Source organism: Salvia splendens, chromosome 1 (genome assembly GCF_004379255.2).
Source record: "Salvia splendens isolate huo1 chromosome 1, SspV2, whole genome shotgun sequence".
NCBI classification, from domain to species: Eukaryota; Viridiplantae; Streptophyta; class Magnoliopsida; order Lamiales; family Lamiaceae; genus Salvia; species Salvia splendens.
In genome coordinates this window covers 19170860-19185966 of record NC_056032.1, presented here as the reverse complement: position 1 = coordinate 19185966, position 15107 = coordinate 19170860, and the positions used below count along the sequence as shown (strand labels likewise).

At 37.5% G+C, this 15107-nt stretch overlaps 1 protein-coding gene and 1 pseudogene across 1 annotated transcript; one reads left to right on the top strand and one right to left on the bottom strand.

Moving 5' to 3' along the window:
* Nucleotides 1–1728: 1728 nt before the first annotated feature.
* On the bottom strand, nt 1729–12431 carry LOC121743764 (annotated as a pseudogene).
* Nucleotides 12432–14138: 1707 nt separating this feature from the next.
* LOC121743687 (glutathione S-transferase T3-like) lies at nt 14139–14633 on the top strand. The gene has a single exon (XM_042137052.1). It carries the CDS (start codon nt 14139–14141, stop codon nt 14631–14633), a length of 495 nt encoding a protein of 164 aa, XP_041992986.1.
* The last annotated feature ends 474 nt before the right edge of the window (nt 14634–15107 follow it).

The following is a 15107-nucleotide window of genomic DNA, read 5'->3' as shown; positions in this document are numbered from 1 at the left end:
AAAGGTGTTTGTGTTGTGGATATGGTCAGAATATGTGTAATTAACTTGAGGTAATTACTACAAAAAGATCATTGAAAATTAAGTGCGTTAATTGTTTTCACAAACATTCATCTCGACGAGCTAGCCCCGAATGGATCGTGGTTGAAATATATTAGCCCAAAATTTAAGTATCCCAAAAATAAATTAGCCAACCCAAAATAGTAGATTGGTCTAATTGACATCTTTAATGAACAAAATATATAGAATAATTAGAATTAAAGAATATATTGATTCATACCATTTTTCGTGGTTAACACTCGGTTTTGGGTGTGACGGTAAGCTCTTAAGTTAACGACACCATAAACATTTCTCTTTGTATTTCTTCCTTTAGTGAAAACTAATAACTCAAAAAAAATCTGAAATGAAACTATTCTGCTATTCGAACATACAAACGAATAAAACAACTATACCTTTATTTGTACAGTTTAAATAGCTTCAAATAAATATCCCACTCAGTAACATATAGAGGTGAGCCCAGATGAGCTTGGGTTGGCCACAATCTGCCCACTCCCTTTCTTCTATAAGTTTATCGTCGGCTATATAATCAATGGTGCGTCTCCTCCTCCGCATCTCAGGGAAGCAACTCGAGTTTATTAGCATTGCAAAACGTTGTTGCCTCGATGCAGGGACGGAACCAGAACTTGAAATAAGCCGGTGCTGAAATGTAACGATAAATACGGTAGGACGCGCGATGCTCCTAGAATCTCCAATAGCGGCTCGGTTGCCTTTTCTAGTGGTCTTTAGTGGTGTATCTAGGATTTTTTATTTGCAAATTCTAAGAAAATATTAGTATACACAAGTATACTAATATCTTCATATATTATACTCCCTCCGTTCCATAGTAGTAGAGTCATTTTGCCATTTTGGTACGTTCCATAGTAGTAGAGTCATTTCCCTTTTTAGTAAAAGTTAACACATTTCTTCTCACTTACTTTATTCTCTCTTCATCTCTCTACTTTCTTAATCTCCGTGCCGAAAAGAAATGCCCCCACTACTATGGAACGGAGGGAGTAGTATATCTTGATATCCTAAGAGTTCGCAAATTGAGTTGTTAAAATATTAATTTGACCTAAATATGGCACTCCAACCATCTGCGATTACTTATCCTACTTTGACTCGTTTCAAATATTAAAAATGTAAATTCATAATGGTACTTCCTTCGTCCGTCATTAGAAGTCTCGGTTTACTATTTTAGTTCGGCCGTTATTAGGAGTCTTAGTTCACTTTTAATATAAATAAGTAACGGAAGGAATAGAAAAAAGTAGTAGATAATGCATCGTTTTATATATTAATTTTATAATAAAGTATGAGTGTATTATAGGTTTATTGGTTTATCAGTAAATCAATATGTATGGGCATAAAAATCGAAAATAAACATGAGACAAATAATTATTTTTATTAGTAGTAATTGATTCTTTAAACAATTTTAGAGATAGGAGTAGTAATATATTCTTAAATTAATAATCACCCTAATAAAGAAATGAAATTACCTACTACTCTTAATCACATAAATCAATAAAGGGAAATAAAAGTTGGCTCTCTCCCCTATGCATCGAGTAATTACAAATTTACAAGTCATTTCTATTCCTCTCTCCTCTGCCCCTGCCTCTCTTTCCCATCTTCTTCCTTCATACACGTCTCTGTAAAAAACCCAAATACACTGTAGGTGACTCTGGGAGGAAAGCAACGGCCAAGCGGGGACTCTGGGAGGAAAACAACGGCCAAGCCCCCGCTGGAGCGGTGGCTTGGCCTATGCTATCTCCGTCCCTGCCTCGATGGGGATTGAGACGCCTTAAATTCATCATGGTTAGAAAATATTAGGCACATATCGCTCAACTCTCATCAAGCACGATATCAGCAGGATCACCGATCCAAGGCCTCCCTTCACGCCACCTAAACTTGATCCGTAGTTTCCCAGTCACATCGCCTCCTACTACCTCACCTTTGCTTGCATGAGTCTCTATACCTGATAAGGCCTATTTCATGCATTGGTTTAGGGGTAAAATGTATGCTACTTGATCAGTTTATCGCGCAAAGTAAGTGTTAAAAGTGCAGGAATGCCGCTTAACCAAGGCAACAAGGCCAAGCTGATCAAGCTGGTACAAAGGGCGAAAAAGACCAAAAATCGGGTGAACTGATCAAAGGGGGTGATCAAGCAGTTAGGCGGGGACCACTGGTTTCTAGAAGAAGGACGCGTGAGCTAATGAGTTAGAGGGGAATCATCATTCTGTTATCAAGGACGACGTTCTAGAAAGGGACACGTGCTGATACATAAGACGCAAGGACGGAGCTGGGTCATCATTCTGTTATTGAGGAGCGACGTCATTTTAGAAGGAAGGCACGTATCAATCGATGAGACGCTCGATCACAGTGTGAGCGAATATTCCCTTCCAAGATCGTTATCCAGCTGGAGATCGTCACAGCGAGCTTATAAATAGAGGATGTATCACCATAATCGAGAGGGTCCTTTTAGAGTTCCTTTTCAGCATCTTCCTTTTAGCTTTTTTAGTTTAGTTTTCCAGTTCAGAGGTAGCTTAGTTAAAGAAACAGTTAGAGAGAGAGCGACCAAAGGGAGCGCGACAGAATACTCAATATCTGTTCGGCGCCGTCCCAAGTTTCCAACCGAGAACTCATCGTCCTTACTCACTTTCTTATCCAGAGTTGATAGCTTAGTTTAATTCCGTAGTTAAAGAATCTATATTTTTGTATTCCGAATGTTCACCGCACTGTTCTGAGCTATAAAAGTCGAAGTTGTTTTGTTTTCGTCATCTTGTTTACTATTCCAGTTCAGTTTCACTTTTAAGTCTTCGATTCATTGTCTGAAATTTTCATCATGTTGAATGGCAAAGTGTTTGTGCTTTTCGTAGCATGCCTAGGTAGTTAAGATCTTATTTCCGCCTGTTGCTTACTTGATCCATTAATTGTGTCAGCATGATGAGTAACTTGATCAAGTAGATAGTTTACATTTTGCCTAGCGTAAATCCAGTAGCTTAGAAACTCCCGAACTAAAGCGTGGCAGCAGCCGAACCCTGTTCACTACTCACACACTCGATACACTGGTTTCTCTGTGGGATCGACCCCGTACTTGTCGCTTTACTGTTAATGTAGTGCGAGTTTGAGAGTTATAAATTACATTGGTAGCGAGCGAGAGCGAGAACGCCTTGATCAAGTGGCAACGACATTTGCTAACTGATCCATCCGGTCGGTTATCTTCTATATAACTTGATCAATCCAAATCCGCCTTCCCACGTCCGACCAATACCCCATCCCCACCTGGGTGTTACCAGCCCATCTTTGATCCTCACCTTATCCCCGACTCTGAATGGCCTTAATCTTTCCAGCTCGTGTGTTTTGCAGAGCCATAGCCTGTCCATAAAGCAGAACGCCACCCAAACATCTTTATCTTCTATACGGTGCACAACTCCAATGCTTGAATGGCTCGCGTCCCCCAATGGTGAGTAAGGACAACAATTGGCTTGATCCTTACCCAGTCTCGGATGTAAAGTTCCCTTTCCTTGATAATTTCTATCTCTAAAGGATCCAGACATCCAGCACCCACGATTTGGAGCCAGCGGGTGTGTATATTCTGAGTTTTCCATCAGCATCTATTGCTGATATAGTCCCTATACTTGCATGGTTATGTCCCGACCAACCAAATCTCGGTTGTTTGAACGAGTTCTTAACCTTAACTCGTTGCCCTACCACTAGTTTGTCGACTTTTGCAAGATCACTTGTAATGTCTATCTATAACTCTTGCTCTCCATAGAAAGCAACCAAAACATTTCCATCGCATTCATTTTTGTCGCATTGAATCCCTTGTACAATACCAACACTGTTGGGGCCAACCGATTTCCAACTAGCAGTAGTATCTCCATATCTAACCCACTCCCCCACCTCATACATTTTCTCGACTTCAAAATCTGCCGGATCTGCCCTCCGTAAACCTGGTACGCCATAGAGCACTACTCTCACCTCACCATCCCCACTAACACTAACAATAACACCCTGAGAATCATCCTGAGCACATCTCCAACCCCATCTTGGCTCAACAAGACCATATATGAATTTTATATGTTTTCCAACTTTAAATCCCGAAACCTTTTCAACATCGGAATAATGAGTACTCGACTTTCCCTTGCGGAAACAGCAAGCCAGCTCTAGATAACCAGTATCCTGTACACTATGAACAATTGTTAAACCTTCTTTACCTATGTTGTTCCAATCATAACTTGGTCTGGTGCCCAGACTTGGCTTTGATCACACCCAGTCACCTACTTCAATACCTGGAAGTCTTTCGGCATCACCAGGAGAAACTTTCTAGGGACTATTTCTTCCAGTAACTTTCACCTAGAAATAGATAATTAGGAAGATGTATAAGTGCCAGAACTCATGAAATAGACAAGACAAAAGATGATCTCTCAGTGACTACAAATAATCACTATAGAAGAAATAAAACCAAGGAATTCAGTCTTTCCAATACCACAACGTTTATTCATGGATATTTAGTTTATAAGCGAGAGAGGATAATCCAATCCATCAACACAAAACTATTTATTGAATCGGTAACCAACTTATTCCACCAAAAGAGTTTGGGCACAATCTTTCCATACTCTTAGAGAGAGCAGAATGAAGCTTACATTCAAGGCACCATCCATATTGATCCTCGCTACTTTTCCAATAGTAGCAGGTGTCTCATTTGACCATCCAAGATGAGGCTGCGTAACAGATGGAATCACATGAATCTCCTGATCTAATTCGAAAGGAAGTAGTCTGTAAGAACATCGGAAAAGCTTGCTCCGGAAGCAAAATGCAACTCCCATTTCACCATCCTCCTCCAAATTATGGTCCTACACTGCTCCTTGTGACATCTTCCCATCCATATATAGAGAAGTGAACAGAAGCTTTTACTCTAACTCATTCTCCTACCTGTGCAAGTTGCAGAAATGGATAGTGAATAGAAAGAGACATTTACACATTCAGACCGGCCAATAACTAAGGTAGGTTTACCTTAAAATCTTCCACCTTCTCCATGTCAGAAGGATCAGCCTGCCATGGAATAGGACTATTGGGGATTTCAATTATCAGAAGACCATCATTTTCTATCTCACTAATTCTTCCAACACTATGATGTGTCTCACCACCCCATGCATATCTAGGCTCAGCAATAGAACGTTGAACACAAACCCGATCACCAATTTGGTGAAAATAAGACATTACTGTAACCAAGATAAAAAGAGAGCTTGAGGGAAAAGGAAATTATGGCATATATTCCAATAAACTCCACTTACCCTAAATGGTTCCATATGCTCAACTTCTTCAGGTTCACAATGCCAGGGAGCAGGAATATAGCTTAGTTCCAATAACATACTATTATCAGGTCTAAGTTCTAACACAATAAATTACACCTATGCTTCCTGGAGTCACAGCTCCCATTCCATGTTTATTTGTAGTTAATGTGGGTCGTATACAAACCCAGTCTCCAACCTTGAATTCTTCAACTCTTTTCATTTCTGCAGGGCCTGCCTTCCATCCTAATGCACTTTATATTAGCACTATAAATACCTTCAAGTATACAGAGTAGATCTAGTATATCTAAAGGTCAGTACCGGGATATCGAACACGGGGAATATAATTACAACTGGTTATCATATACTAAGTGTCAAATACTATCTAGAGAAACAGAGAAGTTTTGGGTTTAAATAAATAAAGCAAGTAATTTAGGCAAATAAACAACTGATTGCAATTAAATCACAAAGATAAAGTATGAGAGATAAGAGAATTTCAGGGATGTGCGTTCACAATTATGGTTATACAAATTCCAACTACAATACCCTAGCACAATTTATACTTCGATAGAACGAGTCACATAAGTTTTGCCCATGCGGCACAAGCGTAGATTACCAACACTAGGGGCATCAATCCTAGATCTGTAACTCCTAAAAGCTCCTAAAACCTTTATAAAGTCCCCACTCTCAATTAACAGTGTCGTTTTAAGGGAATCTAATTATAGTGTCTACTAAGTGGACCTAACTCGCCAACCTCTTCTCACGATTATGTAGCAAGTTATATTAATTCGTCACAGAATGTGTCACTCAAACGTGAAGCATTATCCAACAACTTAGGGAAGTAAAAACAAACGGATATTAAATAGAAAAATGGAATTGTATAAACCAATAAAAGTTACTAACACATCCAAATAATCCTATGAATTTAGTTACACATAATTGAATAAGCTAAAAACATAGATTGAAGTGAAGACAAAATGAACATAAGTGCTAAAGCAAATAAAACTCAAATGTTGAATCCTTGTAGCTCTTTGATGATCTCTTGCTTCTTTCTCCAACCCCTTGCACAATGAAGAACTCTCAAATTTATGCTATGGAATTAATTGGCAAAAAGATGATCTAGATGACGGATTAGGGTTGGAGGAGGAGCCATGAAGGCTCCCCTTTTGGGGCTATGGAAGGGTTAATATTATGAATTAGGTTATGCGGTATATATAGGCTTGAAAAGGAATTAAATTTGGTAAAAAGTTTCCTCCAAGCAATAGTATAGATGGAATATTTAGCTTCACAAGGTAATGTTTTCTTTCATTCTTTAAAATTCCGCCTAAACTGCATTTGACAGCTTTGCGCGACCTTCGTAAATTAGCCATAACTTTCTTCACAAAACTCCGATTGAGATGATCTTGATACCAACACGAAGATCTTTCAAAGACGAAGAGAATGACATATAGAACGCCCTGATCAGACTTCGAAATCGTCAGAAAAAATGAGTTTGAACAAAGGCTGTCGTGCGTCGCATTTTTGTGGCGGACCGCTGCACCTTGGCCAATGGTCACCATGCATTGATCTGAAGTTTCTGTCTCTTGGGTGGCAGTAGCCACGCATTGCCCAGCTGTCGTTGGGCGTGTCTTCATTCCATGCACAAATTTCACTAACAGTTTATTTATAGCAAAACACATGACACTTCATGACAGCTGCATGTTCAGATTTTAGGGTTGGATGGCATAAGATTTTCTGAACTTCTTAGAGGTTGTTAACCACTCTCTTTTGAGAATATCAAACGACACATTGATTGGAATATCAAAGGGCTATTAATTAGCTTCTCTTTAGAATATCAAAGTACACATTAATTAGAGATGTAAATAACAATAAATATAGACGTTTCCCCTAAACTTTCCCTGCATCCCAGCCGTACCGCTAGTGCCCCTGGAACGTCACTCACCCCAGCAACCTTAGGGCGATTCCAGTCGCGCGCTCTAGGCACTCTTTTGACAACACCGCCACCAGCTATTGAAGAAATACAATAAAACTAGAGTAACATTTATATTAAAGGTCAATGAAAGCGTGAAAGAAAACAAAATTGATAAAAAATAATACTCCCCCAGTTCCATAACAGCGTAGTCATTTTGTCATTTTGGTACGTTCCATAGTAGTGGAGTCATTTCTCTTTTTAGTAAAAGTCAACACATTTCTTCTCACTTACTACTTTACTTTCTCTTACTTTATTCTCTCTTCATCTCTCTACATTTTTTTCTTTCCTACTCCATCCTTCATTTATTTAACTCACTTAATATAATTTTTCTTAATCTCTGTGCCGAAAAGAAATATCTCCATTACTATAGAACGGATGGAGTAGTGTTTAGTTTCTCAAAATTTGGCATATTCAACAAAATGTGCTTGGTTTTTTGCGTATTTCAGTAAATGTCCCAACTTAACGTATTCTAGAAAATGTTCCTAAACCTTGAAGAAAAAAGAAAAAGTTTATATACATGATGAGGCTTGTTTCACGCATGTGTTCTGTCATAAAACTACATCAAATTCTATGAACTAACGTCTAATTTTGAGCCAGATGTATATGAAAGTTCGTCATGTTCAGAAAACGAGTTGATCAACTGGGCGGACGAATAGATCAGGAGAAGGAGTCAAATTTTCTGCGCAAACGGATCAAGTTGGATCAAATGACATGTAGTAGGAGCACCCAATTAGAAGACTGATGCGTCACACAAGAAAGATCCCCAAGGGTAATGTGTAAAGCAGAATTTTCAGAGAACAAATGTCCTAAGGATCAAAACCTCACGCCTTCCTATAAATGGAAATGGAGATGGAGGAAGGAGGCAGCTTCCAACCCGTTAAACTCATTAGTTTTTCAGCTCTCTTCCAGAGCTGAAATGGGAGTTCCCAACAGTTCATCTTCTTGAATTCCTTCACACACACACTCGGTTCCTGTTCTAGTTCAGTTTAATGGTGTTTTGGTGCTGGTTTTATCACTAAAATCGTTTTGGTTATGTATTTCCGCCTCGAGAAGGAGCGATGAAACAATCTCTGTTTTCGTTTGTCTATTTTCAGTTTACATTTGATGTTGCAAACTATGGATGTTTTTTATTTACTAAATTTAGTATCATGATTTCGATATTTGTTGAAATGTTTGTATACCATGCATGAATGCTGTGATCTATTTTCGATTTCGGTTTTATGATGCTTATCTTAGCTCAAGTGTTTCGTTATGTTTTGATTTGGTTGGATCTGAGTTTTAGAACTATGTTTTGTCTAATTAAGAAGAAAATTATGGATAAGTTGTTTTAGGATGTTTAGATCTGATGGTTGGTTTGTGATTTCTGCATGGTTATGGCTCGGTTTCTTAATTACGTATGCGTAGTTTAGATCTTAGGAGTAGATTTAAGTTTACAAGTTGTTATGATATTTCGTTGTTCGTAATTGTTCAGATCTGCTTTTACTCTGCTTTTCATGTTGATTCCGTGAAGAAGATGAAGTTGTTAGAAAACTTTTACTTTCTCGTACGTTTTGCAGGAGACTGACAGTCGTCCACTTTATTCTGTTTGTCCATTTCAGGAAAGTTTCAATATGAGTTGATCAAGTAGATTTTAGTTAAGCTTTAGCAAGTTGATCAATTCAGTTAGTTTAGTCTCTCAAGTCAAGTATTTTAACTTAACCCACCCCTAGAAAGCGTTGCAGCAGCCATTCCCATTCGTATCCACAACAAATGTAAAACACATCATCTCTATGGTATCGATCCTTACTTCCCTAGACTAGTTAATAGTACTTTGTGTTAAGGTTTTGAAAACGCTCTCGAGTCCTTCCATTCACCTCACTCGAGTCGGATCTAAGTCAAGTTAACCAGCCTGAGTCTCCACCGGATCCACTCACCGGCATTTTGCAGGTAGAAGGTACACATAGGCCAGCTGGATCAGTTTGATGATTCAACTTGAGCAGTTCACAACGATAAAAAGAGGAGAAAGAAAGACAAGAGGAGAGACCTTTTCAATACAAAACACTATTAACTCCTCTTAAATTTTGCTAAACAGACATAGTGTCATGTGTTGTTGTAAAATTTTTGTATGGTAGGATAATTTGGAATACGCTAAGGCCATGTTTGGTTGTCAGGATTCTGTCTGGGAAAGTAATCTGATTCCTTAAATTTTAAATTCTTGTGTTTGTTTCGATTTTTAATCAAACTAGGAAAGTAATCAGAATCCAAGAACATGGAAAGTTAGTACAATTTTCCAAGATTCTGAATCCTAACTTTTCTTAGGTATTCTTTTTCCATGTTTTCGGATTCTTACATATTTAATGCAATATAAGTATAGTTTTATTATTACAATTGTTTATTATTATTATTATTATTATTATTACTACAATGTATTAAAAATGACATAAAATTATAAATCATACTTAATTTCGGTATAATAAATAACTATAATTAATATTATCCTAATCATAACTATATTATTATAATATTTATATATTTGTAATTATCATAATAATAATTAATAATTTAATAAATAATTAAAATATAACTATAAAATAGTACAAATTATATGATAATAATTAATAATTATTATTTTATAAATTAATAATTAATCAATAAAGTCGTAGTGAAATTTTAAATTATAAAATTTATTCAATTATATCATCCGTAAATATTATAATTATAATTATAATAATCATATTTATTATTATAATCATTTATTATTATAATACTCCACGTAACTATAATTACAATTATATTATTATATATTAAGATGAATAGTGCATATTTAAACTAATAATAAATATAACAATATAATTATTATCATTTGTAATTAATAATTTATTAAAAATTTATGTTATTATTCTTTTTATAAATAAAAATAGTAATAAGTAGGAGTATATTTTTAGTTTGGTGTTTAAATCAAATAGTATAAAATTTAAAATCTTGATATTTTCCAAACATAGGAAAGTAAAGTTATTAGGAATCATATTTCTAAGATTCATTTTCCCAGAAATCATTTTCCTTGTCAACTTTACTTTCCTGTCAACTAAACATGGCCTAAACGTTTAGCACATAATGCACATTTCACATAATTTTACGGAAAAACAAAAGTTGACGACATTTAAAAGAAAACAGAATTTAAGAATGTAAAACACTATTAACTTGCAAGTATACATCCACATTATAAATTTTAACAAATGTTAATATTTCAGTGAAGTGATAAAAAAAATACGAAGTGTTTATTTAAAATGTGTGAATGCGAATGAGGCATTCGGTAAATGATATGAATAATTGTTATGACATACTCTCTCTTCCCTATTAAAGAATGACTTGTCATCTAATTATTCTTTGATTTTCGTGATCATATGGGATGACATTGGATTTCACCATCTCTTATGATAAAGAATGACTTGTCATCTAGTCATTCTTTGATTTTCGTAATTGCATGGGATAATATTGAATTTCACCACCACTTGTGAGCACCTTTCATCTATTCATGCTTCGATTGAAGAGCTTATTACACATTGCATACTAAGCAATGCAATTAAAGGTTACATACTAAGCAACGAAAATTAATGGTTATATGGAGTACTAAGCAGCAAAAGTTGAAAGTTGCATACTAAGAAAAATACATTGAAAATAGATAAACTACGACACATTCCAAACAATTCTTCCATTAGATCGTGTTTCAGAGCTTCTTCTTCTGGAGATAAGTCTCTCCTAGCCATCAACAGAGTAAGGATAGTTGCCTTGATATTCAGTTCCTGAATATCATATTCCCTTACACGTGTGCCCTCATTTAACGCAGTGCTGCAGTAAAATCACTAGGAATTGTATATGATGGTGTTGCAACTTCTTTGCCTTTTCTTTTAGCCTTAGCCTTAGCCTTAGCTTTATCTCTTCCAATAGGACGTTGTAATGTTGAAGAAACAGTTCCAGGGTCCTCCCTCCTCACTAGTCCTCGACCTTTTTGAGTTTCCACGACTTTCTTCAATACTATTTTCATCAGGCTGGAATCGCGTTGAACCGATGCTATTCAATTTCAATTCCCACTTGGGATTGTGTCTCATCACACTCTCAAACACCATATGGTGAGTAAACTTACTCTTACCATATATTTGTTGAGCGATTTCTCAATGTCCTCATTAGATTAGCCGCTCGTAGCTCGATCGTGCGCATGTTTGTATGCACCAATCAATTTGGAGTCATTTGTATTGAGTCGTTTGCAGCGTTGTCTCAATGATTCCAAACTCCTTTGTTCGCCCATATCTAGATTTTCTACTCTTGTTTGTTCATATAAATCCAGAATATTTTGCCATCAATTAACATTAGTTCAGAAGGTGCCAACAATTGCGTTCATGCTGACAAAACACCAAGTAGACATTAGTGCAATGTCTTCTTGCTCACTCCAACCATGTCGAGTGTTTGAAGCATTCATGTTAATTTTAGATTGATCAGAATTTGAAAAATCATCAAAGCTAGGGATATAATCTTGGGAATGATTGAAATTTTGGGTTGAATAAAATTTTGAGAAGCGGAGAATATATTATTCTCATCATCATTCATAATGAACAACAAAGGAGACTACAAAATAAGAAATTTCACCAAAGAATAGGGCTGTCAAATTGGATATCGGGTATTGGATACCCGATACCCGAACCCAAAAAAATCGGGTAATTGGATACCCGATACCCAAAAAATCGGGTTTCGGGTCGGGATCGGGTATTGGGTTATTGGGATTTTCGGGTATCGGGTAATTGGATACCCGAATACCCGAAATACCCGAAATTAATAATGTTTAATTTAATTTATCAATTAATTCAATTAGGGTACACATACACATTAGTTACACAACTTACACTCCCGTCTCCCTGACCCTGTGACCCGCCGCTCCCTGTCTCACTTGTCTCCCCTCGACTGCGCCTCTCACCCTCACCCACGAGTCCACGACCCACCGACGACGAGCACCACCGCCTGAGCACCACCGAGCTTGTAGTCTTCTCCTCGGCTCCTCCCTCTCCCACACGCAGACGCAGTCCGCTAAACCCTCTCTGGCTCTCCCTCTCGGCCCAAGCAGTGGCCTCCCCGCCACCGCCGCCCTCCGCCACCTCCGCCATCTGAAGATTGAAGAAGGTACGAATGTTGCTTCAATTTACAGTTTAATATTATGCATTCTTCTTTCAATTATACTATGAATGAAATTTATTATAACTATATAAATAAATATTTTAACACCATTGTTCCAAAGAATTTGATGTTATAAGAAGGTGGGTTGGAAGAGATAAGAATTTGGTGTTGTAAGTATGATAATTGATGATGAATTTGATGTTATAAGAATTTGGCAAAGAAGAAGGATTATATAAGGAGAAAGATGAAATTTTTTGTGTGCGCGGAACTCTAGCAAATCTAATCTCTATATAAATAGGATGAAATTTATGAATTTTGGTTTTTTCATAAATTTAAAAAAATGTTAAGATTTGAAAAACCATGTCAGTGAATGTATCATAAAATGAGTTTATAGACCATGCGAGTCATTGCATACGACCGACCACGATCGCAGAGAGACACCACTTATTTCATTTTTTAACTAGCCAATGATGTCCAGGTCGGCCATTCCATAATCGTAGTCTTAGGGTGTCCACTATAAGGCGGACACCCCAATAGCCCCACCCCAGTTTTTATCCATAGCCTCAATTTTTTTGTCCATAGCCCCAAAATTTTGTTTCCGCCATTATGGTGGACACTTCCAATAGCCCCCAAATTTTATAATCATTTTTTATTTTAAAATGTTTTTAGTTTCAATCAAGTATAATTAAAATTATCGCAATGTAAATAATTAGAAGAAGAGGTAATTGGAGCCGAATATTCGTTGTATTGGGGCCATAGCCCGATTCCTGCGAGCCGAGTGATTCGTCGTCTTCACTGTGCATTTTACAGAGAGTGAAAGTGTAGATAGTGAATGGAGGGATTTTGTGAAAATGGTGAAAAAATAGGTGGTGGAGAGTGGTATTTATAGAGGTAAGTAATAAAAAAATTAAAAATTCGAGGTGACCGTCGGCGCGCCGATCGCCGGCCACTATGGCCGGCGCGCCTATAGGCGCGGCGAAAGGACGCCCGGCGCGTCCTCGCCCTCCCGTCGCCTATCCGTCGTCCGCCGCATACCGTCCTAAATTCGTCGTCCGCCCCGGGGGCGGACATCTCCCACACTATAAACCGCCCCGGGACCGCCCCCGCCGGAGCTATAGGCGCGGCGGTCCCATAGTGGATGCTCTTAGACCACGTTTATTGGTGTTACGTGGTCGACCGCCACGTCAATGGCAATTAAAAAAAGAAACTATTTCAATTGGTCTCTCTCTCCTTGAACGCATTTCATGCGACCACAGACCGTCGGTTGCCCTCTTTATCAGCCAATGAGATTGTGCTAAATGGCACAATCTTATTGGTTGATATATTTTTTTTAATTTGTATATAAATTATAAAAATTATACCAAAATACATAGTTTTTCTTCCTCTATAAATAGAGACCACATTTGCTATAGTTTTGCATACAAAAAAATATCATCTTTTCTCCTCCTATAAATCCTTCTTGTTTGATAAATTTCATGGTATTTTTTAGTTTCCTTTGTTGCTAACTATGGAGGACGATGAGAATAATATATTCCCTGATTCCCCAAATTTTTATCATTCCCAAAACTTCAACCCCTTCCCAAAATTTTAATCATTCTCATGATTATTTCCCTAGCTTTAATGATTTTCCGAATTCTAATCAATTTCAAAGTTCATTTCAAAACTAACATTCAAGCCAAAACATATCACAAACCAACATGAGTGCTTCAAACACTCCACATGGTTGGAGTGAGCAAGAAGACATGGCATTAATGTCTGCTTGGTGTTTAGTGAGCACGAATGCAATTGTTGGCGCCAACCAAACTAGTGCCCATCTATGGCAAAATGTTCTCGATCAATATAAGCAAACAAGAAAAGAAAATCCAGGAATGGGCCAACAAAAAAGTTCGGAGTCATTGAGACAGCGCTACAAACGACTCAACACAAATGTCACAAAGTGGGTTGGTGCATACAAACATGCGCATGATCGAGCTACGAGTGGCCAGTCTAAAGAGGACATTGAGAAAACCGCTCAACAACTGTATGGTAAGAGTAAGTTTACTCACCATAAGGTGTTTGAGGAGGTGATGAGACACAATACCAAGTGGAAATTGAAATTGAATAGCACCGGTTCAACGCATTTCCAACCAGATGAAGATAGTCTTGAAGAAAGTTGTGGGAGCTTAAAAAGGTCGAGGACTAGTGAGGAATGAGGACCTCAAATCGACTCCACTCCTGAGAGTCGTTCTTCAACATTGCAACGTCCTATTCAAGCTAAGGCTAAGGCTAAATTAAAAGGCAAAGAAGTTGCAACACCATCATATACAATTCCTAATAATTTCACTGCAGCGCTGCGTGAAATGAGAGTCACACGTGTAAGGAAATATGTTATTCAGGAAAGGAAGATCAAGGCAGCTAGTGATATTCATTAACGGAACATCAAGATAGCTATCCTTACTCCGCTGATGGCTAGGAGGGACTTAACTCCAGAAGAAGAAGATCTGAAACGCAATCTAATAGCATAATTGTTTGGGAAGCGATCGTAGTTTATCTGTTTTCAATGTATGTTTCTTAGTATGTAACTTTCTACTTCTGTTGCTTTGTACGTAATCTTCAATTTCTGTTGCTTAGTATGTAACCTTTAATTTCTATTGCTTATGTAACTTCCGGTTTATGTGAAAGCCCTT